General features: G+C 55.8%; 2 protein-coding genes and 1 long non-coding RNA gene across 15 annotated transcripts in view; 1 reads left to right on the plus strand and 2 right to left on the minus strand.

The window, feature by feature from the left end:
* Positions 1-10,601, minus strand: part of ZHX3 (zinc fingers and homeoboxes 3) — a 35,544-nt gene extending 24,943 nt beyond the window's left edge. For 6 of the 13 annotated variants that reach the window (XM_417355.8, XM_015296750.4, XM_015296753.4 and 3 more), the window contains exon 1: positions 10,461-10,601. The gene's annotated coding sequence lies outside the window, so the exon portion shown is untranslated. Of the gene's footprint in view, positions 1-409; positions 5,810-6,703 lie in introns of all 13 variants that reach the window. The other 7 variants (XM_040650783.2, XM_015296752.4, XM_040650781.2 and 4 more) reach the window with 3 other exon arrangements.
* Positions 10,602-10,744: 143 nt separating this feature from the next.
* On the plus strand, positions 10,745-15,909 carry LOC121107308. The gene is made up of 2 exons (XR_005841185.2): positions 10,745-12,786; positions 13,448-15,909. It is a non-coding gene; the product is annotated as an uncharacterized LOC121107308 (long non-coding RNA).
* EMILIN3 (elastin microfibril interfacer 3) lies at positions 15,782-23,944 on the minus strand. Its single transcript, XM_425694.8, has 4 exons — positions 23,731-23,944; positions 22,095-22,217; positions 20,630-20,877; positions 15,782-20,029 (listed from the first exon to the last, which is right to left on the minus strand). The coding sequence occupies exons 1-4, from the start codon at positions 23,910-23,912 to the stop codon at positions 18,138-18,140; spliced, it is 2,445 nt and encodes an 814-aa protein (XP_425694.5). The 5' UTR covers positions 23,913-23,944; the 3' UTR covers positions 15,782-18,137.
* Between the last annotated feature and the right edge of the window lie 306 nt (positions 23,945-24,250).

Here is a 24,250-nt window from a genome sequence, read left to right on the forward strand (position 1 = left end):
ACAGGAAAGCTACGCTGTGACTCCAAAGTAAAGGAAAATGTTTACGTGTTGACTCTCCTGCTGCAGCACGGCCAGCGAGCACTGAAAGTCAATGAGGTTTCAACACGCTTGGAAAGACCCCAGTGCTGATCGAAGGGACCTTGACAGAACAGGTGACAACTCTCCTGTGCCAGCAAAAGTTGAACATATAATAAGAAACAAATATTAGACTGCTGAGGATGTGTTTTTTATTCCAGCAGTGTGTGTAATTGTCCTGCAACAACTTGCACAACGCTGCAGCCTCCCAAACGATGTGACAGCAGATCAGCCACAGCTGTTTATCTGCCACTGCTCCAACAGCAGCACGGGTTGCACAGCCAGCTGCCGAGCTGTGCCACGGGTTCCTGCTGCTCCCACTGCACAAGCTTACCTGGCTGTGGCAGCTTTAATAGCATCTGCATGCTCCTTTAGGGATGAAACATACGTCTGAGGCTTTAACAGACAAGATTTCCGGATCCTCGGGGTATCTGAATTAAGAAGAGTGACCTTGCTTGTAACAGTTTGAGTGCCTTTTAATTCCTGCAATTAAAGGTGTTTTAAATAGAAACTCGGGCTGGTGGCAGAGCAAAACGCGGGTTCCTAAAACCTAGTTCTGGAAACGGAGCAAAAAAACTGCACATTTGGCAGCATGAGCTGCTATAGAACCCTCTGCAGCTCCTGCCTGAATTGCCTGAGGCTGCTGCCTCCAGTAAGACAATGTGTGGGAGAGGTGGGGGTAAGGGGCAGGAGCTGGGGGCTGCTTTGAGCACTGCATGCCAACAGCTCGGCTGCCTGTCATGGAAACTACGGGCAGCCAAAGGCGACCAAGGAATGTTTTTTTCCCTAACTTCTTTCATATACAAAAATCCCAGGCACTTCTGATAGCTACGACACACTCAGATTGTTGCTCAGGTCCCTCTGCATTAGGGATTTCCACTCTGTGCCAGAGCTATTCATTACAGAACTTAACCTCCCTCCCAAGCATTACAGCTTCCTTGGACTGAATAGATGGCTCAAAAGCTGCGATTCAAGAATGAAGACAAATATATCCCCAAAATGTAAGGCCTGACACAGAGGATCAGTCACTCGAATGTACCTGTGGTTTGCAATCTGCAGTGGACAGCAGGTTTGTAAAAAGCAAGGGAGAACAGCAGGTCCACATCAGCATTCCCCAATTCCCAGCAGGAACCACTGCTGTGTTTGAGCACACACGGGGTCTCGGCACTGAGAACTCCAAGCCCCAAGAGCAGAGATTGTTCTGGTTTGCTTTCACTTGGCAATCTCACCTCCGAGTTTTTTTAACAGCCCTCCTCCTGCTCTGCTCTGGGTTCTTTTTGACGTTACTGGAAACTGCACAGTGCTGTTCCAGAACAAAGCTTCCTTCCCGACCTGCAGAAGCGACGCACAGCCCAGCTGGGTGCCAAGGGCAGCGGGGGAGGCAGCCTGAGCCCAGCTCCCATCAGCCTGCCCTGCAGGAGGGCAAGCCATCAAAGTGCAAAACCATCCTTGAATGACAGAAACGAGGCCACTGGTCCCCAGGGCAGCACCACGATGTTTCACCTCTCTCTTGCAGGCTTTCCTTCCTTCTGTTTGCAGGCAGGGACGCAGCTCAGACACGCACGTGCTTTGCACGGTTGCTGCTTCGACAGCGACCAGCCACGTCCCTGTGGCAGCACAGGACCTTCTGTCCTACACCACAGATCCCATGCCATGCTGCTGTGAGTCCTGGAACCCAGAGCAAAACTGAAGAGCTCACCCACACTGTGAGACCCAAAATGATGTGCTGCTACTCACATCTGCAGCCCAGAATAGCTCCTTCCTGGACTGCACTCTATGCTCACCCATCAACAGCACAGATCCCTTGGCTGCTCATCCCTATAAAATGGTTGTTTCCCCCAAAGACAAGCTGGCATTCTTGAAAAGACTCCTGAAAACTGAAGCCATAGAACATAACCTGTCACCTCTTGCTTATTTCAGACTGACAACAACCCCTTTAGTCCAGGGCTGTGCTGTGCAGAAGGACCCCAGGAAAGCACCTGGACAACTCCTGGCATGTGGGAGAATGAACTGCACCTCCGTCAGCACTCAACATGAGAAATATTTCTAATGCATTGTTATCTTCCAATCTCCCCAAACCAACAAATCCGGTGTTTAACAATCATCGCTTTTAGGGAAAACGTTGAGAAATACTTTAGTCTCAACTCTTTTCTCCACAAATCAGACCCTGGCCTGTCCTCCTATCTACTGTGACCATGGAAAAGAGAGACCACCTTCCCCGCCGTGCACTCCTGGCTGCCTACGGACTCCCTCCCTCCTCTCTTAGCTGGAGCCCAACAACCCAGGCTGTCTCAAACGAGCATTTCCAGACCTCCAGTCAACTCAATCACGATGCTCTGGCCTCCCTCCAGCTGACCTCTCCTCTCGTGCCAACAGCTGAGGATGAAGGATCCTTCCCTCGGTGCGGTACCTCCGTGCAGCCAGCTGCTCTGGGGCGCCTATTATCAGCAAAAGAGTGCCCAATCCCCAGGACTTCACCAGCAGATACAGCCCTGGCCCAACTCACCTCTACCTGAGTCATTTTTTCCATCCCAAACGGAAGGAACTGTGAAATTATTGAGCTAAAAATTCCTACTGCGGTGTTTTTACGACTTTAAATCCTGCGTGGGTCAGGTTTTAAAGACTCACCATCACGCAGGAAAGCTCAGCAAACTGCAGTTAGCTTCTCCCCATAGCAAAAAAGGACCAGGACAGCAGGACCTCTCTCCTCTCACATTCTCTTCCCAGTCCATACAGCCACTCTTAGGCCTGCGGGCAAAAGCTGGGGCTCCTCATCCTTTAGGTAACCAAGCTCCAAGCAAGGAGATAAAACAGGAGATTCCCGCATGCAGAAAGAAACAACGTGAAGGTGACAGCATCCCCAAGGGATGTGGGGCACAAACCCCGCTCCCACATTCCCTGAAGGGTCCTGCATGGTGAGCCGCAGCCTGGACATGCTGGGATGGGGAACTCTGCATCTCACTGTCTCCACAGACAGCAATGGAAAGCCACGCCGACAGCTCTGTGCACAGAAATCTTTTTAAGGTGATTTGTCATTTAAAGTGTCAGCTTGAAATCTAATCGTTTTTTTTAAATGAATAAAATATCGTACATTACATTCGCGGGCTGCAACCGCTGCCAAATTCCTCTGTCATTTTCTTTCTTACGGGATTATAATCACATTCCTCTTTTAATGTTGGAATCTCTTGCCTTAGTGCCAGTGAGATGAGCAGCTACACAGCGAGCTGGGGACTTCAGAGCAGTGGATAGCAACCCAAAGCCAAGCTGGAAATGGAGCATAACACCACTGTACCCCACTGCAGGGAGGTCCTTCAAGAACAGCACGGCCAGGTGCCGGCCAGAAAGCGGCAGCCAAACCACTGCCAGACATCAGTGTAATTTTTTTTAAAGCAGGATTACCATTAAAAATCCCTAATTGCGTGGCGGTCACCGGGGAGAACAAGCTTGGAGCTCCTGCCATCCAGGAGCACACAGCTCGTGCTCACATGGGAAACAGCTCAACGGCCAACACAGCAGAGGTCACCCAGCATTTGGTGCTCAGAATCCAAATGTCTCTTCCCCCCTAAACACTTGGAGCTCAACTAGCGCTCATTAGCACAAAGCAGAGAGACAAAATTGTCAAGAAATGGAAGCAAAAACTCACCCAAATTAACGAGCAACTTCTACAACACTAACACAAGAAAAAATGTTGGGCTTGGTGGGTTTTTTTTCCCTCCCCCTGCAAAGCACTTCTTTGCAGGACAGCGTTCCTTTACAAAAGCATTCTTCTGAAAGCACTCCTCCTGGAAGCTCCCTCTCTGACAGCTACTGTTACAAATGCGTGATAAAAGACTCATTCAGCAGTTCTGGCACACAAACAGCACCAAACTGGCATTGCCAAGCCATGCAACTTTATCACAAGCTTCATAACATTTGCAGAAGGAAAAGATGCTCTCACTGAGAGCACCAGGCAGGGAAAAGCTTCAGCTCCCAGAGCTGTGAGGATGTGGGGTTTCACTGAGGCAGGGGGACAACACACATAAGCGACACTGTGGTTCTGGAGGAGAACTGTCAAGCAGGAACAGACCGTGCCCAGACTTCCAGGGACAAGCAGAGGAACCCTCTGTGTGCTGTCAATGGATTTGCACTGCTGACTTCTGAATTCGTGGTTCTGGGGGGGGGTGCAGAACCACGCTGTGAATCTCAGCTACGGAAGCACCACCTGAACACTGCCATCCCAAACACTGCCATCCCAAACACTGCAGACCCACCGAGCAGTCCCAGCAGCAGCACTTACCTCCAGGCAAGGACAGAGGCATCCTGCCTGCCTGGATGGGCTGCTGAGCTGATCTCCCCATTCCACCCTGCCAAAAGACCCAAGATATTGCTTGCATTTCAGCCCATGCAGGACCTTCTGCACATCAGCTTCCATTCCGGACACGCGAGCAGCTGCCTCACCGACTCTTAACTTCAGTTTGACAGAGCAAAGGGAACACAAACAGGGCACGCACATCCATGCACACAGGCAGCCCCGAGCACAGCTCTCCTCCCGTTCCTCTCCTCTTCTCCTCCCCTGCCAGGAACAAACCACACAATCGAACCGGACTGGGCATCCGCAGCGCGAGGGAAAAGAAATATTTCAGCAATGAATAGATTTCAACTGGAATCTCCCAGGAGACGGGATTAAAACGAAGGGGGGGGGGGAAGAAATAAATAAACGGAAGAGAAAAGAATCAGCACCGCCAGCTCCTACGGCCATAACTCAAACCCCAAACAGCACAGGATCAGCTGCAGGGTGGGAGATGCTGGGCAGGCTGGTGGAAGGCAGCAGGAGGAGGGCATCCCTGCAATGAGAGCAGTGCTGCACCAGGTGCAGGAGACTCCTGGCAGCACAGCCCCAGCTCTGTAGGAGGCTGTATGTAAGGTGCCCCGCAGACTCACGGTGGCAGCAGGCCGGTTTTTGGTCCTTCCTCAAGAAGCCTGCTTGTTTATTCACCTCAACTGACCCTTCCCAGCCCGTTTACGAGGGCATTTTCTGCCTCTGACTGGATTAATGGCATTTTATACAGGAAAAGACCAAAAAAAACCCAAACCATACTGACGTGCTGGTTTAAAAGATCCACTTTGATGCACATCTCCTAATGCAATCACCAGCTGAATCTTGCTTCCTTCCCCCCCAAACACGCCGGGTGCACAACGTGCAGCTTCACCCACTTGCTGTGTACGGCTGCTGGCATTAGCTCTTATTTTTAGACAAATACGAAGTGCCGAGGGGCAAACGAAACAATGCAATACTTCTTTGGGATGGTTTCTAACATTAGGAAAATATGCAAAGAAAATAGCGTGGCGATCCCTCGCATACCTTCCCACAGAACGCAGGGCCCGGCTTTATAAAATAATAAATAGTGTTTCAAAGCATTTGGAAGTTCTTAAAACAACATCTGACGTTTTGGACGTCACCGCATCCTGAGGCTCCGGGAGGGAACCGAGGATCTGCTCTGCGTGTTGGCTGCAGCCACCTTGCCCTGCACACAGCCCTGGGGGCACGTGGGGACGCTGAGGCCCCCGTCCTGCAAGCACCTCATGGCACAGCTCTGCTCCGTTCAACCCGTGCATTCCTTGCCTTTGCTCTAGCAGTCCCCAGGTGTAACCTCAGTGCACGCCGCTCCTGGTGGCTCACCGTGGCTTCCTTCCCAAGCAGCTCCCGGGTGCTGCAGCCATCACAGCAAAGCATTCAGGAGCTGCTGGCTGCATGCTAAGCAAGGAAACAAATGTAAGTACTCATCGACACCGCTGGACTTATCTTTGCATGTGGCAACAAAGCACCTCCGCAGGGGAACGCTTCATCCTCCCCGTACACCACCACTCACACACAACTACACACGCAATTATTTTGCTCACAATGCCTATTTTCTATTTAAAATAACAAATAACCGAAACGGAGCCTCTCGGTTGCAAGGTCGGCAATGCTCCGCCTGCACAACCCAGCATACACAACCTCCCTCATTCCTTTCCTATAGGAAGCAGCCCCAGCACACACCGTGCTTCACCACACTCAGCTCAGGAAAAATGGAACACTTCCTCCCCGCCCCATTTTCTTATTAACATAAGATGTGATTATTGAAATTAATTCAGAAAATAGCATGCATTCACCACGAGCCCAGCAGTCCGGGCCTTCTGCATGCAATGGTGACACACTAATTATCATAGTGGTGGGATTACTTCCCATTCACGCTTGGAATTTACAGCACCGCAGGGAATTGATTAAATTAACAGGAAAATACCCCAAAAAAGGAAAAAAGGAATCAAGGACATTTTAAATTCAGCACCATTTCCTTTGAATTTTCTTATTAACTTGATGCCTACATGGAACCCAGTACCAACCCCAGCACCAGGCAGCATTTCCAAGCATTAAGAGGCAGAACAACCACATCTCTGGCACAGACACTTTGGGAAGGTGATGCAAGCCTCCCTTGTTTACCAGCTCCTCTGGTGTTCACAACAGCATCTCCATTACCTCCCGCTAATCGCACCCTCTTCCACTCAGCTAGAATTTTTAAAGTGAAAACCTCCCTCATATATGGCCAACAAGCCTTCGTTTCCAAGCTCTGTTGTGGTAGCAGCCCGCTGCTGAGCTTGCAGCACACACCCATGCAGGAGCAGCAGGATGAAGGCAGGCACGTCCCGCTGCTCCAGCAGCATCTCGGCTCCTGGGGGCTTCAGTCCTCACCCCAGAGGACGGCTGGCAGGTGAGAGAGGGACAGAGCCCACAGCTGCCACCTGCGAGGGCTGCTTTCTCAAGCTGCTGGATCTACCAGCTGCATGTTGGCTGCTTCTGGGGATCCTGGAGGCAGTGCCAGAGCGAGGCAGAGGTTTGCAATCTTCATCCCAAGTCTGACTTGCTGCTTCTCTACACCTTGCTGAGCAGCAGGACTGTGAGCACACAGGGATGGCTGCGTCTGCCTGCAGTGCCATTGGTGTGGTGGCTGCCCCTGGAAGCAGCAGCTCCTTCTGCCCTCACCCGCTCAGCTCCAACTGCTCTGACAGCACGCTGCAAACTACAACAGGGGAGAAAATAAACACAGAGAAAGAAGAAAGAGACCTATCCCAGACACCAGAGAAGATCAAAGCAGGAACATGAAAACTTTGAAGTCCCTTTAAACAACTGAGGCTCTTCTCCTTCTGAAGCTGTGGTTTTGCTCCCACCCCCCACATGCTGCTGGGGATCCACAGGCTGCTTGCAGGCATCTGCAGACGGTGACTGAGGAAAGCAAAGGCACTGCTCTGCAACCTGCAGATGGGAGACTCCTGTGGGAAACAGCACTGCCCTGGAGAACACACACCTGACCCCAGATCACAGTAAGATGGAAAACTACACCCGAAGAGCAGACACTGGAACTGGCAGACACTGGAAAAGGAACTGGCCTTCCACCTGGAGCAAACGAGCCCTAGCTGACATCTCATGGTAACAGCCAGGCACCTCCAGCTCTCCTTGTGCCTGCAGGAGGGATCTGCAAATCCCCCGTGGCTGCTGTGCCACCCCCAGCCCATCCTGCCTGTAACGTGCCATTAAAGCTCTGCCCCTATCAGAAAGCCTCTCCTTTTCCTAAATATTTTCCAACACGGAAACGATTCTTAGCAAAGAAAGGGAGAACAAGACCCATTTCAGAAGAGCAGCCTGTGTTCCCATCCTGCCTAACAAACACAACACCAGCCCCACGCAACGCCCTGCACGTGCCAGAGGATGACACGTTCCCAGCACTCACACCTGCATGACTACAGAGCACCACCAACACACCAGGGGGCAATTAACCTGCGTGCACCAAGCACAGAATCACCTCACAAGGACTGGGAATAAGCCACGCTCCGAGCAGCCCCATTAGTGCCACCTGCAGCCTGCACGGTCCCCCCATGCTGGAGGAGCACTGCATTGGGGTGCTGCTCAGCTCCAGAGTACCCTCTGGAGCCTCAGGAGCGATGCGGTTGGGGCCTTAAAGCAGAGATCTCGGCTCATTAAATATACCACCGGTTCCAAACAACCATCAACAGGTGCTGTTTGTCAGAGAGCACCAAACAGGCACGAAAAGAAACAAAGCAGCAAAAAAACCAGAGCGATTCCCCACCGCAGCATTTGTACAGTAGTGGCGTGACACCCTAGGCAAACAAATATTTGCTCGACCCATTTCCAAGAGAAGTTATTAGAAGCTTCACGCAAACCTCCTTACTTACCAAAGCAGTGGAGCAGAGCACGCACCTGGCTGAAGGCAGATCCTCAAGCTAAGCTGTGGGGCCACACTCCTACCATATCATCCTCCTATAACCCTTCTATAGCAGCAGCCTGAGAACAGCCCCAGGGCACCATTCAAGGGGAGGAAGAGCTGAGGATGCCCACACAAAACCCAGCGCTGGATACCCTCCCCCTCCACTGCCTCTCACCTCTGCGAGTTTCCAAGGGCTCGTGATACAAACCTGTCCCACCCAGGCACCGCTCTGTGTTAAGGACACTCTGCAGGCCACATTCCAAGGCACTCTCCCCACCCTGTTCCTGACGTGGCCCTCTCAAGCATCCTCGTATTAAGGAGGAAAAAGAAAAGGCTGAAAGGCCCTTCTCCTTCATCCGCAACAGCCTCCCTCGAAGCCTCTTCCCTACACTGAGAAGGCATCAGGACACGGTCCTGCTCTGAACGGAGAGAGAGAGAAGGGAAAGAAACGATGGCATTTCTGACAAGCCTGGGAATACCCCCTGCACAAAGACGGCTGCAGTGCCTGCGAGTGCCCCCGGTGACAAAGGGAGCGCCCCGGCTGCGCCCTGTGCCATGCTGTCATCGCTGTGCTCCAACCCCACCGCAGCCCTGCCCTGGGATTTCACTTTGCTCCATTTGCGCTTTAAGCATTGTTATGTCCAGAGAAAAGAGAGGAAAAAACAAACAAACAAACAATGAAGGGGAGAAGTACAAGACTGTTTTTCTCCTCTTAATTAGAAACATCACCCCCCTCTCCTACTCAACAAAGCCATCGCAGCTGGAAAGGGAAAGAGATGCTGCAGGCTTCCCCACGCTGACCACGGGTCCTGCAGCGCCACCGAGAAGGACCTCCTCCAAATCAGCCCCTATAGTGGGACCTGCATTTGTCTGACCTGGAACGGGTGCCTAAGTCACACACACCTCCATCCCAGGCTCCTGTTTTAATGCATGGAAAGAATTACCTCCAGGATGGAGATCACAGCCTGGATGGGGTGATCACCCTCAGGAGTACAGATCTGTGCCTGTTCCCATCCTCTGCCCTTTGTTTGCACAGGCTTCCACAGTGCCTTCATGAGTAGTTTCCATTCCCAGCAGTTTTCCAAGTGAGCTGCAGCCCTGCCTGCTGCTGCTGCTGCTGCTGCTTTACTGGAAAGCTCAGCAAAGGCCCCAGAGCAGCTGCCCCAGTGCCCATGCAGCGCCCAGGCAAAGCATCTGGGATGGGGTGACAAGGGGTGGCTGCAGCACTGCCTCTCACCAGCACGGCAAAACCAAGCTCTGGCTGTTTTATTCGCTGTGAGGGGAGCTGGGGAGCTGCTTTCACACAGCAGCACCATAGAAACCGAGAGAGAGAAAGAAAACAGCACAGCTCCCATGCACGGAGGCACCAAGTATTTGGAGAGAGGGAAGAAGGGGTCCGGATAGGAAAATCTTTTGGCTGAGCAGAACAGCAGAGGGGTGAGGGCGGTGAAGGACCCGCAGAGCTGCTCACATCCCCTACCCCACGGCCACCAGTCGGGACAGCAGCCCACGCCGGGCTGTTCTGCCTCGGCAGCGATTCTATCCATAGCCGCGCGTCACCTGGGCTGACTTCAGGGCTACAGCCCACCCGGCTTATGGCACTCTTACGGCAGCCGGAGCCGTGGGAGCTGAGCCCTGCCAGCAAAAGCTCCGCTAAACTCCAGCCGTCCCCACTACAATCAGCGCCAGCCCCGTTTGGCCGCGCCGGGAACCAAACGCAGCCCAACAGCCGCGTCCGTCCCACCAGCACAGCCGGCTCTGCGCTCGGGGCTGCGCGGGCACCGCTGTGCCGCGGTACGGCCGGCAGCGGACAGCAGCTGTGCCGTGCTGTGCTGTGCTGCGCTGAGCCGCGGCCCCGAAGTTGCGGAGCGCAGCCGGCTGACAGCGCTCACCCAGCCGACAGCAGCTACCGTTCAATGGCAGTTCTCTCCGGCGGCACACAGAACGCGTTCGCTTCTGATCCTGCAGAAGGCTTTTTCCTCCCCCCTCCCCTCCTCGCCTCTTAAAGAAGAACCCGTCCGGATGAGCTGCCCCGCACCCACCGCCACCCCACCGGGACGGCCGCTCCCCGCTCAGCCCCGCGGGCCGCACACAGGGCCGCTCCGCGCTCCCCGGGCCCGGACCCCCCGCCGACAGCTCCCGTACCTCCGCCCGCCCGGGGCTCCGCGGGGCGCGGGGAAGATCCCGGGAGACGGTGAGCTGAGGCGGCCGCCCGCCCGCCCGGCACTCACCGGCCACAGCTTCCCCCGCCGCCGCAGCGGCTCGGCGCGGCTCGGCGGAGGCCCCGGCCCCGGCGGCGAGCGCGGGGCGGGGCGGGGCTGGCGGGCGGCGCCGAGCGCGGGGCGGGCGGGCGCGGCACACAGCGCCATTAGCTGAGCTCCGGCTCCGGGCCGAGGGGGGAGGTGACGTCATCAGAGCTGGGGGCGCGTGTGCGCATGCGCGGGGCTCAGCTGGCGGCGGTGCGCATCCCTGCCGTGCGTGCATCCCCGCTCCGGGACGTCGTGTTGCTGCTTGCCAAATTGCGGCCGGGTGGTGGAGCCCCTGACCTCGTTATCTGTCCTAGGAAGGCTGCAGCCGAAGCCGGGCAAGGAGCCCCAGGATGCAGCAGATTGCTGCCAAGACAGACGTGCCTGCGAGCATCGTTTATCCATTGGAACGCGAGGGGCTGAGAATGCTGCATCTTTGGTTGAGTGTTAAAAAAATAGCAGTTTGGTTTGAGAAGGGCTTGTTGCAAACATCCGTGAGTTTCAGAGGTCCCAGAAGGGAGCAGAGCTCTGCCTGCTGCACCTCTGTTGGCGGGAGGATGCAGAGAGCTTGGGGTGCCCAGGGAGCCACGGGTCTGCAGGGCTCACCGTGCCAATAAGCAGTGTGCTGTGTGGCTCAGAGAAGAGCCAGGGAGGACTCAGCAGAACCCCGGCAAAGTGGAGCCCGGGGTACCTCGGGTATGTCCTGAGAGCATGGGGGCACCAGCACTGCATCCGCTGCTGTGGGGCTGTGCTGGGTGCACAGGGGCTCCCTGGGGAAGGAGTAAATGTGCTGCAGTGGGAGTTGGGGGGGGAGGGCCAGCAGGGAAATGTGGGTGAGCAGAGAGCCTCAGTGCAGGGATGGGATGGGGAAGGAACTTCCTCAAGGTGCTCGAGTCTCAAATGCTTGCCCCAGTGTCCAGAGAATGGGGGCTTGCAGGTAGAGAAGGCTGTGCTGCTCATGTGCTCCTGTGTGCTCTGCTTTACTACTCGGTGTTCAGCCGAGGATGTATTCAGCTAGCAAAGAAATACTGCCCTCTTCTGAAAAGGTGTTCCTGTGCTGCTGCAAGGCTGCCAGCCCCTGCCGTGGTATCAATGCAGCTCTTAAGGGCACTGAGCACGGAGGGCTCCTCACTCGCTGGCAGCACTGGGTGCATGGGGCTTTTCCAGGTGTGCTGGCAGCAGAGCAGGCAGCTGCCCTGTGTGCATGGCCAGAGCCTGCCCATGTCTTGCAGCAAACAAGATGTGGGCAGGGTGCTGCTGGCCTGCTGCATGCTTCTATCCCCTCTGCTACCTGCAGCCGGCACAGCTGGAGCACACCTTGGTCCTGCTTTGGCTCCTCCATGAGGGAATGTAATAACGTTTAAATAGCTTAGAAAAGTCACCCTCTCTGCTTTTTCTGCAGAGGACAGGCAGAGCAGGGTGGGAAGCTTGGAACAGAGGACATGCCTGCATCCTGCCAGACCCACGGTGTCCAAAAGCCCTTGCTATATCAAAGGCTATATCCAGCAGCAATTCAGGGAGTGACACTGCAGTGATTGCCTGACCCATCCTTTGTGGCCCTAACCCACCTGACCCCATAGCGGCCTGCCTATGGCACCTATAGCACCTCCATAGCAAAGCATTGACCTCCTCACCTCAGTCCTGGTTGTACAAAGCTTCCAGCTGCTGCAAGGCAGCAGTTAGAGGGCACGTTTTTCCGAGAGCTGAGCCCTCAGCCTCTGGGTGCCTTTCCCAAAGGACTCAGTCCTTTGGTCCCGACAGCTGTAGCCCATGCAGTTTATGCCTTGAGGGGCTTAAATGTTTAAAATTTGAGTCTGGAAAGTGAAATAAAGACATTACTAGAAAATGCCAGGCTGTAGCAGCCTCAAAGCATGCAGAGGCCAAGCTGCTGTGGGGCTTTGTGGCATCACTCCTGCCCACAGGCCTGGTGGTCTGTCCCTTCCAGAGGGATACCTGGGGGTGATTTTTTTGGATACCTGGATACCACCAATGCCCAAAGAACTGAGACTTCCTAACCTCTCTTCCATGGGGTAACATCCTCTTTGAAGGCAGGATGATGCATTACCAGTGCTGCTTGGGTGTTGGTATTGCTGCTCCAAGTGGCAGCAAAGCAGCCCCTGCCCTTGACACTGAGGTGCTAATGATGCCCCTCTCCACCTGCAGCAGCAATCAAGGCCTGGAAAGGCCAACGCTGGGACACTGCAACCCGAGTCTGCTCAGCAGAGGTGAGTGCCTTCCTCCTGCTGCTGAGCTCTAGCTGGGGAACCTAGGCTGCCTTTAGGGGTCTGTGTGGACTTTTGGTATCTTCTCCTCCTAAATGACCAATAATTCCCAATTCTACCTACTGTACAAGGGCAGAAAGCTCTGTTAAACCCCTGTCTGAGCCCCAGCCCAGCCCAGCTCCTCCATGGCCAAGTGGGTGGGTTGTCCTGGATCCCCTCCAGCTCTCCCTTGGTACTCATAAGGAGAACTGTAGGCTGCAGAATGAAGCCAACGTGCTCTTCCCAGTGTAGGCAGGAGGAGGAGGTGTCCTCTAGTGGCGATGGGTCCCTGCATCGAGGAGATGCATTAGCAACAGACACCTCTGCACGGAAATCCCTACCAACCTACAGGGAATCCCTGCAGCTCTCCTCTGAACAAACTGTATGTATTTTCCTCTCCTCCACTGTCTGCTTGTGTGTATGGGGAGGAGAGAACCTTTGAATGGGGCTTTCCCTACCCCTGACCTTAGGATTTTGTAGGGCATCCAAGTAAGTTGCCCTGGGTGGCCACTCCATAGAGACTGGGCCCTCTGGGCTGGCTGGCCGTTAGTCCTGGCCCCTGGCAAGCCTTGGATTGGAGTAACCCCGTGCTGATGGTACCGTGTTTGTTTCCCCTTTGCTGCAGGGCAGGATGAACCTGAAGGATAGCCCTAACGAAGTGGCGTTCAGTGTGACAACACAGTACCAGGACGTGTGCTGCTGCGAGGCCACTGTGTGCCTGTGGAGCTGGGATGGCATGGTGGGGAGCTCCGACATCGATGGCACCATCACCAAGTAAAGGGCCCTTCTCCTTCCCTTTGGCTTTGCTTCACCCATTAGGGGTAAAGTGTTCTTTCAAGGCAGCCTGGAAGGATGTCGTACTCCGTGACCTTCTGGATGCCCACCAGGCTGGATCAGCCCCACTTGATCTCCTTTCCTTTTAGGTCCGATGCTCTTGGGCACATCTTACCGCATCTGGGAAAAGCCTGGACTCATCGTGGCATTGCTAAGCTCTTCCACAACATCCACCTGTAAGCGTCAGCTCAGCTAGGACCCCAAAGGGAAATGGGAGGTTGATAGAGAGGCTGAGCAGGAGCTGGCATGGGGGCTCCTGACTCACAGATGCTGGATAACACAGCCTTAACTTTCTGCTGTCAGCGATGGCTGAGTCTTGCTGTGCTGCCTGGGATGCTGGGGGCACATGGCAGGGGTTTTTCACATGCAGCACTGTTGCAAACTCTGGCATGAGTAGTTTAAGTGACCCTCGGTCCTCTTGTTGCAATCCACGCGAGAGGGAGCACAGTAGCAGAAGCAGTGGGTCCTTTCCCCTTGGCTGTGTGATGCTCCCAGCCTCTCTGGCCGCTGAGAGGCACTGTGGGCCCGCAGATGGCTCATCCCCACCTCAGCTGGTTCTCCCCATCTCCTGTCTTATAAGAGCTCTGTGCACCCCAACCTGAGCCGGGGGCCGAGCAGGGAGCTGTGCCCAGCTCACCTTGCTGCTGGTGGGGGTGCTGCTCCCTGGGTCTCTCAGCAGCAAGGCAGAACAAGCAGGAAGGCTCCCCTACGTTCTCAGGAATGGCTACAAGCTCCTCTAATTCTCAGCCTGTGCAATCTGCATGGCACACATCACCAAGGGCCACCCCAAGGGGATGAAGGAGCAGGGCTGTGCCCTCCCCAGGAGCCCCAGCCTCTTCTCTGCCTCCCACAGGTACAGTCCTCTCCCATCACTGCCCTGCACCCAGGGGATGGCATTCCCCTCCCTGCTGCTACACTGGGGGATGCTGCAGCCTTAAATTTGCCTTCCTTGGTCCAGGACGCCTTCCTGGGAGGCAGCAGGGCATAACTTGTCTTCCTTAGAGCTTCACGGTGAAGCTCTCGCAGTGCACAAAATCTCTTCTGCTTTCCAAGTATCTACTCTGAGCCCCCAGGCTGCCTGGCTGCGTGTAGTCCAGCCTGCATTCTGTCCTCTCACCTCTCACAGCCTTGGGATGCATGGTGGTGATACCTCCCTGCAGCTCTCATGCCTTCCGGCCCTCCATGTCAGGATGTCAGTGCTTACAAGCAGGTGGGTCTGCCTGAGAGCTGCATCTTCACATAGCCAACCCCAAGGGAGAGACGATCCAGGAGCTGATGAAGAATCTCAGGTCAATATAAGTGATTATGTTACCTCTTATAGGTACGAGCAGATAGTGGAGGTGATGGAGCTGATCTTCCCTCCCCTTGGGAAGGAGGGCAGCATGGCTCTGCTGTGCCCTGAGTGCAGCCACTTCACCTACTGGAGACCCCCCCCCCCTGCCTGCCATTGACTTGAAAGCCTTCTCCTGACCCCAGCACCTATGAGGACTGCCCCAGGACTCCCTGCGAGTCCTGCCAGGACCGGGTGCTCCTCATTTGGTGCTCAGCCATTTTGTCCTGCTAACACACATCACATTCTGCACTAAGGCAGCTCTTCTCACAGCACAAAGGGAGCCGTAAAAAGAGCTCTGAGTACCGAAAACTTCCTGTACTTCTCTGAGCCAAGAGTCTTTATGTTCTTCATCTTTAAACCTGGCTATCTTTTAAAGGTGATGATGGGTCACCCTTATTTATAGATGAGCCTCTGGCAGCCCAGCACTGCTGTGTGGTGCAGCTGCTGGGGTGAAGCTGTCCCGTGGCTTAACTTGTAAAGCTGGATGGAAGCTGCTGGGCTTTGAGCATTTTTCACTCGCAGCAATAATTAATAGACAGTGCTTCAATCCAGGCTGCCTCTTGTCCACTGCAGCCCCATGCAGTACAAGGCAGCAGCGCTGCTGGGCTCCTTCCTCTGCTCCGCATCCAGCTTTTCCTTCTCTGATGCTCTGTGAGTGTGAACCACTTCCTGCTACTCTGATTCCCTCTCTTCCTGTCTAAATAGCCTCAGTGTTTAACTTGAGCTCCCTGCCTTAACACAAGCCGGGTGTTGTGCTTCTCTCTTTTTTTTTCCCTAAAGCCACAGAAGTCATTTTGATACTGGAAACCTCAGCAAGAAGTATTTTATTTTTCCTTTCCAGTACAAACAGTCTTTCAGCTTTTAACGTCTGAACAATGTACAAGGTTTCAAAAACAATAAAACACAGCCTTTTACCAGTACTTATTGCCAGCTGCCTCGGAAAGCTGCCCAGCACAAAACAGCTGCATGGGCACCACCTCCTTCCCTCTCTGCAAGCAAAACAACAACAAAAAAAATGCCCTATTTTACACCAAGTTCCTTTCATTTTTAAACACCGATAGCTGAGAACTGAAATACAAACTATCTTCAAGTGACTAGTCAGGAATAGTCCAAACATAGCACCACGTTCAGGAAGGTCAGACTTCTTCCTTGTCCCGGTTTGGTCAGTGCCAGCTCTGGCTCTGTGCTGCAGGATGCTGTTCTGCTGCTTTCTGCCCCAGCCCTGGCTGCTCAGCTTGGCACAGGTGAGCCTGGGGTTGGGTTTTCTCTTTGGTTGCTGCAGCCCTTTTGGGGCCTGGGGCAGGGTGCTCCTGCAGGGCCACGGCCCGGCCCGTCACAAAGGGCTGCCTTGAGCTCCCTGCCCTCTGCTGGGGGGAAGAAAGGAGTTTGTGCTGTTTAAGAGCAGGTTTCTTGGGATACCCCAAAGCGGCTGGAGGTTGCTCCTCAGCTGGAGCAGGTTTTCACTCAGCAAAGCTGCATCCGGGCGCAGTGCTCACCATTCCCATCGTGCAGAGCAGCAGGGGTGACCTGCAGAGGCACAGAGTGGGAGCTGGGCTGGAAGGGCCCACGAGCTGCAACACTGAGCTGAGACAGGAACGTCCCTCTGCTATAAAGTGCCAGAGCTGGTGGGGCGGAGGCTGTTTGATCTCCATCCTTCCTGAAAACAACGTCCCCCGTGGCTGAGCAGCAGAGTGTGCCCACGCAGCCCCTGGGAAAGGTGGGCACCGGCTTCATGGGGCCAGGCTGGCACTGCTGGGCACACACAGTGATCTTCTCCAGTCTTTGTGGGAAAGCAGGATGACATTGGGTACATCACTTTGGTTTCCATACCACCTCCGGCCCCGCGCTGACCCAGAAGCACAGCTCAGCCTATCCCTGGGCCTGAGCTCAGGAGAGGTCTTCTCAAGGTGCCTCCTCTCTCTGGGGTCCCTGGATCCTCAGCATCCCCATGGACCCAGGGGATCCCAAAGCAGAAGCAGGCTCCAGGAGGAGGAAACCCACAAGCAGGTGTGCCCTCACGCTCACGTCCTGGAGCAGCTGCACCTTGCCTGCCCTGGGATGAGATGAGGAAATCACGTTCACAGTTTAAGCAATAAAACAGGAGAGAACCAGAGCTGGAGGGCAGGAGGCTGCTCCACGCCTGGCTTTGTCTCTTCAGAGATCTACGCACACGTGTCTTTGGGAAAGACACAAGTTTTTCCATAACCCTTTGCATCAGTGCCAGGTGGAACCAGACAGAAAAGTACATTAGGATTGCAAACCACAGCAGCGCTAAGGGAGCATTTGGGCTCGTGCAAACGCTGCTGGGACTGCTGAGAGGTGCTCTGTGCAGCTCTTCAGAGTACAGCAAGGGAAATGGGGGCAGCAAGAGAAAGCTTTGCAAGGGGACGAGCACCGTGACAGCGGGTTGTTCAGAAATATATATACATACACACCATATATAAATATATATGCACGTGTTTTCCTAATGCATATCCTCATATGCTCCATAAGGCATGTGCGTTTGCATGGAGAAGGCAGCAGTAGAAATGGATTTACCTTCTGCAGGGAGGGCTGCCGGCCCGAGGAGGGGAGTGCAGCTCCCCAGGGCTGTGCGAGTACGTGTTGGCTTTGAAATGCACAGTTCCTGCAGTGAGTTGTTCCCTGGAAGGAGCCCTGGCTCTATTCGGTCCCTGGATGAAGATGCAGGTGGTCTTTAGGTCAGAGAATTCCTGTTCCTCAACTGACGACTACAGGGTTTTATTCTTCGAAAAGCGACCGATCCACAAAAAACATAAAATCAAATTTAAAAAAAAAAAATAATAAAAAATAATAAACAAAATAGGCCTTCCCGCCTCCAGCTTCCTCCCCAATTGTCCTTCTGGGGTCATCAGCCCCTCAGCCCACGCACCGCCCCGGCCCCGCGCCGGTACCCACTGCTGCAGGGGCTGCACAGCTGCAGCACAGCAAGGCAAGCACCAAAAACACCATTAAAAAAAAAAAAAACCCTAAAAAAATGTAAAAGGGGGGGATGAAGGAGGGGGTGTAGCAGCTTTTAATTTATCTTCCCATTAAAAAAAAAAAAAAAAAAAAAGGAAAAAAAAAATGGTTGTCACATTGGAGTCTGTGTGATATAAGTTAAGCGAGGAAGCACGGCGCTTTGGCAGGGCTAATGCTTCCCCGCCGCCCGCTCCTCCAGGTGGCCGAGCTGCTCCGCCAGCTCCAAGACCTTGGCTTGGCAGTCGAGCAGGTTGTCCTTCAGCCCCGTTATTTCCTGAGAGTGGGCAGCCAGCGTCCCGTTGAGGCGGTCCATGCGGTCCCACAGGCCGCCCGCGTGTCTGTCCAGCTCGCCCCTCACCCCGTCCAGGCTCCCCAGCACAGCCCCCAGCCGCCCGCACGCCCCCTCCACCCTCGCCACGCGCTCGTCGAAGTGCGCGACGTCGCGCTGCAGGCTGCGGGCGGCGCTGCGGCACGAGCTGAGCTCGGCGGCGATGCGCGCCTTGAGGCGCTCCAGGTCGCCCTTCAGGTTGAGCACGCGGCGGTTGCTGAAGAAGAGCTGCGAGCCGTGGTCGCCCACTCTCTCCTGGATGGAGCGCACCTCGTCCTCGATCTTCCGCTCGTGCTCGTCCAGCGAGGAGTTGACGTGCGTCATGGTGTCCGAGTACTGCGAGACGGAGTCCTTGAGCCCGGTCAGGGATTTGCTGACAGTGCTCAGGTTGATCTTCAGCAAGGTGATCTCCCCCTGCAGAGCCCCCGCCGCCTCCTCCTCGATGCGCCGCTGGATCTCCAGGATGGTGGCGTTCAGTTTGCGCAGCAGCTCCGAGGTGCTGTCCATGCGGAGCAGCAGGTCCTGGTTCTTGTTCTGGCAGTCCTCGATCTCCGTCCGGAAGGTCTCCACGTCTTTGGAGGCAGAGCTGCAGCCCGACGAACAGGTGCTCTCCAGCGTGACCAGGCGGTTCTGCAGCACCTCCAGCTTCTCGTCCGTGCGTTTCCTCATGCTGGCGAGCTCCCCCTCCAGCACGGGCACCACCGCCCCGTCCATACCCACGGGAGCGCTGACGTTGTTCAGCTCCCCAACGATGCTCATGAACCTGTCCTCCAGGGTCTGCATTTTGTCTTCGAAGGCCGTCCTCATGCCGTCCACCTCCGCCACCACCGTGCCTCTCATGCTGTCCTCCATGCTGGAGCAGCAGCTCCCCGTTTCTCTCTCGGTAGCGTTCATCCTGGCCTCCAGATCCTCAAAGCGCCCTTCAAAGAGGTTCCCCAGGGTGACGGCGGAGATCTCTCCGTCCATTCGTGAGTGCAAGTTCTTCTGCGACTCAGAGATGCTGTGCAGGCCCTTCTCCAGGATGTTCATGCGGTCGGTGAGGTAGTCCAGGCTGCTGCAGCAGCTCTCCACCACCGTCAGCCCTTGGATCTGGGTCTCCAGCTGGGAGATCTCTTTCTTGATCTCCAGCTCCTTTCCGTCCAGAGTCTGCTGCAGCCGCAGGTTGGCAGCTTTCTCCTGCTCGCACTGCTGCTGCACCTCCTGGATGCGGAAGTCGCAGGCAGTCTGAATCTTGCCCAGCTGCTTCTCGAAGCCATCGAGCAGCTCCCCACGCAGGCTGCCCAACCGTGCAGCCACGTACTCCTCCAGCAGCTCCATGGAGGTGAGGGGCGATGGCCGGGCCGCCTCCAGCAGGTGCTTGAGCTGCCCGTCGTGCTCCAGCACCATGCCGCGAACCTCGTGGAGCAGATCTGCCTTGGATTTCAGCACATCGCTCACCTCCGCCACTTTGGTCAGGATCTCCCCGACAGGCGGATACGAAGCAACGTCAGCCTTGTCCGCCACATCCACCAGGCCGTCGGGGATGATGCCAAAGCCCACGGAGGAGTCTGGCGTGCCGGGGCTGTTCATCAGCGAGCCGATCATCTTGGTGGTGTCCTCCTGGATGGCCAGGCGCAGGCGGTCCCCCAGCCCACTCACCAGCACGTGCAGGCTGTCATAGGCCTGGGCCAGGCGCCGCACCTCCTCTTCCAGCCGCTCCAGGCGGTCCCCGACCAGGCCAGGCAGCTTCCTGCCTGCAGGAGACAGAGGAGACGGTCAGGGCTGTGTCCTTTACATCTCTCCTGAGCTTCTAATTGGTTCAAGTCCCTTTCATCATCTCGTACGACAGCTTGGGTTGAAAGGGGCCATCTAGTTGGGTCCCAACCCTTCTCCTTACTGATATCAGCTCCTGCCTGCCTTTTGTTGTCTCAGCCAAACATCACCTCAGCCTCCCTCCTTTCACCTGGTATCTCTACTTAATTTGATGGGGAAGACCTGCTTTCTTCCAGGGACAGTAACTCCACCACCTCCCCGGGCAGCCTGTGTCAATGCACCATCAATTCTTCCTAGTATCTAACCTGAACCGTCCTGGCACAGCTTGAGACCATCCCCTCTCATCCTATCATAAGCTTTAAAACAATGAGGTACAGCAATTTTGAAGCCACACATTTTGAAGCGTAGCAAATAAGAAAAGTGATCCTGGAAGCAATGAGAGGTCCGGCATCCGCACACAAAGGCCACCCACCCAAGGTCTGTCAGACTCATACCCTGTGCTGGAACACGAAGCTGGGAGCTTTGTGACCAAGGCCAGCGGTGCAGTAATGAGGGAACACAAAGCAAGAGCAAGGTCTCACCATATTGATTCTTCTTCGGCCCTGCAAACAGGTCGGGGTGGCTCTTCGGATGGGGAGGCACTCTGGGGAGCGGGAACATCTTTGGCCCAGGGGGCATTTTGGGGCCGGGGTGTTGGGGCATCAGGCCAGGCTGGTCGGTGGGGCTGTCATGGCAGCCTTCTCCCATGAAGCCTGGGCAGCACCTCCAGGCCAGCTCGGTCACCGTCTTGTAGCCAATCTTGTACCTGGGTCTGAAGAAGGTGCGGTACCTTTCCAGGAGAGGGGAGGGAAAGGGAAGGCAGTTCAGAGAGGCAATCTCAGCTCTGAGTAACAGAGAAGAGTGAGGCCATGGGTCCAGTGGGGTGTGAGGAGACCCAGAGAGCACAGCCCACCCACTCCCACTCACTGCATCAATGCTCAGTGCAGCACCAGCAACACCTGCCCAAGAATGCTGCTCATTAACCAGCACTGCAAAAGCATCACCCACCCTCCCCAGGACTGGACCATGAGGTGTGATAGCCAGGTGCCGTTGCACTTTGTGGAGAGGGGGCTTTTTTGTTAGTGAGACATAGGTTGATTTTTATTTATCATCATTTTTTTAAAAGCATTGGATTCTCGATGCTAGCTTGGAGAAGCAGCAGCAAGCGTATTGCTCTGGTCCCCCAACAGATGACCACTGTGATAGATGTTAAACAGCTGGGCAACTTCCAACACAGAGCAGCACAAGTAGGAGTGATGGAAGTGACACCAAAGCCTTTGTGAGCTCATACCACTCCCTGCACATGTATCCTACAGAGCGGGACAGGGAGGAGCAGAGCAGTGCTCTCACCAATCCATCACATGGGGCAGCCCCTGTCTGAGCACTGTAACTGTCCCCAGCATCCCTGCCCAGGCTGCAGCAGGAGCCGCATGGAGAAGTCAGCTCACAGCAATGGGAGGAGGAGAAAGAAAACCCCAACCCCTCATTATTTTAATCATTTTAACATTTCCCAGCACCAGTTTCCCAAAGACACCAGACAGTTTCAAACATCTTTGGAAAACAAGCTCTTCTTCACACCGTTCCTCTTTCTGTAAGCTGCCAAGTTGTGGTCCTTCCTTCCTTCTGCCCACAGGTTCCAGGCCCAGCAGCAGAGCAGGATGCTGCTGTGACAGCCACCACCAGTGGCCTGAAGCAAGGCCACCAGCAGGCAGGCAACTTCCCCACGCCTGGCTCCCCGGGCAGCTCCTTCCAGCCCTGTTTTCCTGGTGCTTCTACTCCCAGCAGGGGCAGGGGGGGGACGTGGGAGCATGGCACTCCCACAGCACAGCATCCCTGCCCAGGGGTGAGCACAAAGCCCCACAGCCCACCCTGCTCCAGCACAGCATTTAGGAGGTAGCAGAGAGTTTTGCAAGTGTTTTCCCACAGCAGCAGCCCTCAGCCTGCCCTGCTTCCCCCTCCCCTCAGGGAAGGGCAGCCCTCCAAGCCCTTTTGTGTCCGCATACTCACAGCACTTTCCCCGGGCACTTGGGGCCCCAGCTGCACTTGTGGTACTCAGCTTTGACGTAGCTCTCAGCGCCGTCCTGCAGCACGCAGGTGACATTGCGCTGCACCACGTAGGCACAGTAGCTCCTAGGGGGGAAGCACAGCAATGCAGCGTCACCTCCTGCCCCAGGGGCACAGCTTGGCAGCCTGCAGTCACCTGGAGCTGTGCTCAGCAAGACAAGCTACGGGGACAAGCAGAACACCCCCAGAAATGGGTCTTCTGAGAACCATCAGCCCTAAAGAAACCTCTTCAGGTCTCTCGGAGCAGTAGTGTAAGGAGCAGAGCCTCCTCCCTTCTGCCACCACGACCACAGCTGAGTGCCATTGGGTAGCACCAGCTCCGGAGCAAGGAAGAGACAGCTGGAAGGAAGGATGCAGGAGTCCTGCGGGACAGATGGAGGCCAATGCTGCTCTGCTGGAGGCAGGCTGCCGGCCGGAGCAGATGGATGCAGTCCATGGGGGCGGACGGTGGGGACGTGTGGTGAGGCAGGAGCTGAGGGTGGGGACGCAGCAGATGGCAGAGCGGGAGGAGAAGAGGGCAGAGGCAGCTATGGAGGGTCAGCAGGACAGAGCAGATGGGCCAGAGCGAGCTGCTGGATCAGGGAGGCATTTGGCAAGGCAGGAGGGAGCAGCGCAACCCCTTCTCCCCAGCCCGTCTCCAAGGGCTCTCCATGCATATCTCCTGGGATAACCACAGCAATTCCCATCATTCCCAGCCCCAGTGAGAGGCTGCCAGGTCCCGGGCATGTGCAGGGCTCAGCGCTGCAGATCCCTGCTCCGGGGTGAGTCATTCATCCATGTGCAGGGCTACTTGAGAACTAAGGCCAGCAACTTTTCTTAGCTGGATGGAACGGAGATCATGTGTGCATGTGGAAATTTAGAATCACTCTCATCCATAAATCTAGGATTTGCTTTGAAACACCTCCAGCCTCCTCTTTAAGTAAGCTACTAGCCAACACAGGCAGATCTGCTAGCCGCTGTTGATGAACTGTGCACACTTGTGGCTGCTTGGGTTGGGATGGCTCTGGCTCACTTCCCCTTGCAGAAACCCCTTTCCTTCTCACCCACCTGTGGCTAGAAGCTTTATAGCTGCAGCCTGATGTTTTAAGGGTGAGCAGCTGGAAAATGTTACAGGGTTTGGAAAGCTCTCACTGGCACTGCCAGTATTGTTCATTTTTAATGTTACTTTGTTCATTTCAGCTTGCTTGCAACACCACATTCCCCCCCTTTTCAGAGGGGCCAAATACAAAACCTCTCTATCAAACAGGCACAGAGAGCCCCCCACCAGCATAACACCCTTTCTGCTGGTGAATGGAAAAGCATATCGAACATGCAAAGCCTGCATTCCCCTCTCGCCGGAGCTTTCCAGGTTACTTAACGGCACATCTCAGCCGCAGTAAGCCCCATACACAGACGCACACAGCCCCGTCCGCAATCACCCCCCCCTCCCCCCCCATCCCACCCGACACCACAGCTCTCACGTCCCTATGGGACCCGCACGCAGATTCCGGTCCCTTTGAGGACACAACCGCCTCCCCTCAGCCCAGCACAGCCGATGCCCGTCCCGCGATGCCCGACGGCCGCGCAGAAGGTCGCTTACTTGTGCTTGCCCACGGGCTTGCCGAGCTGCGGGCTGGAGCCGGTCGTGTAGAGGTTGTATCTGCCACCGTAGGGCAATGGGGCGGCGGGGGGATAGAAGGTACCTTTGGCGTCGGCGAGGGCCAGCAGCGTCCCCAGGGAGAAGCAGGCGAGCAGAGCTCCGCGGCGCAGCGCCCGCCGCATGGTCCCGAGCCCGGCGGAACGGGGGGCGGAACGGGGACGGGGTGGCCGCGGGCTCCGCTGCGGAGGGGCCGGAGCTCCGCCCTGCCCTGCCCTGCCCTGCCCTGCCCTGCCCTGCCCTGCCCTGCCCTGCCCTGCCCTGCCCTGCCCTGCCCTGCCCGCCGGCACACGCTGCTCCGCCGCCCGCCCGACCCCTTTTGTAGGGCGGCGGCATGGGCGGGCCGCGCTCCTCCCCCGGCCCTCCCCCGGCCCCCGACCCCCGGCCCCGCGGGCGGGGAGACAAAGCCGAGCCCCCCGCCCCCAGGAGCCCCGCGCCGCCGGGCGGACGGAGCCGCGTGCCC

Source organism: Gallus gallus, chromosome 20 (assembly GCF_016699485.2).
Source record: "Gallus gallus isolate bGalGal1 chromosome 20, bGalGal1.mat.broiler.GRCg7b, whole genome shotgun sequence".
NCBI classification, from domain to species: Eukaryota; Metazoa; Chordata; class Aves; order Galliformes; family Phasianidae; genus Gallus; species Gallus gallus.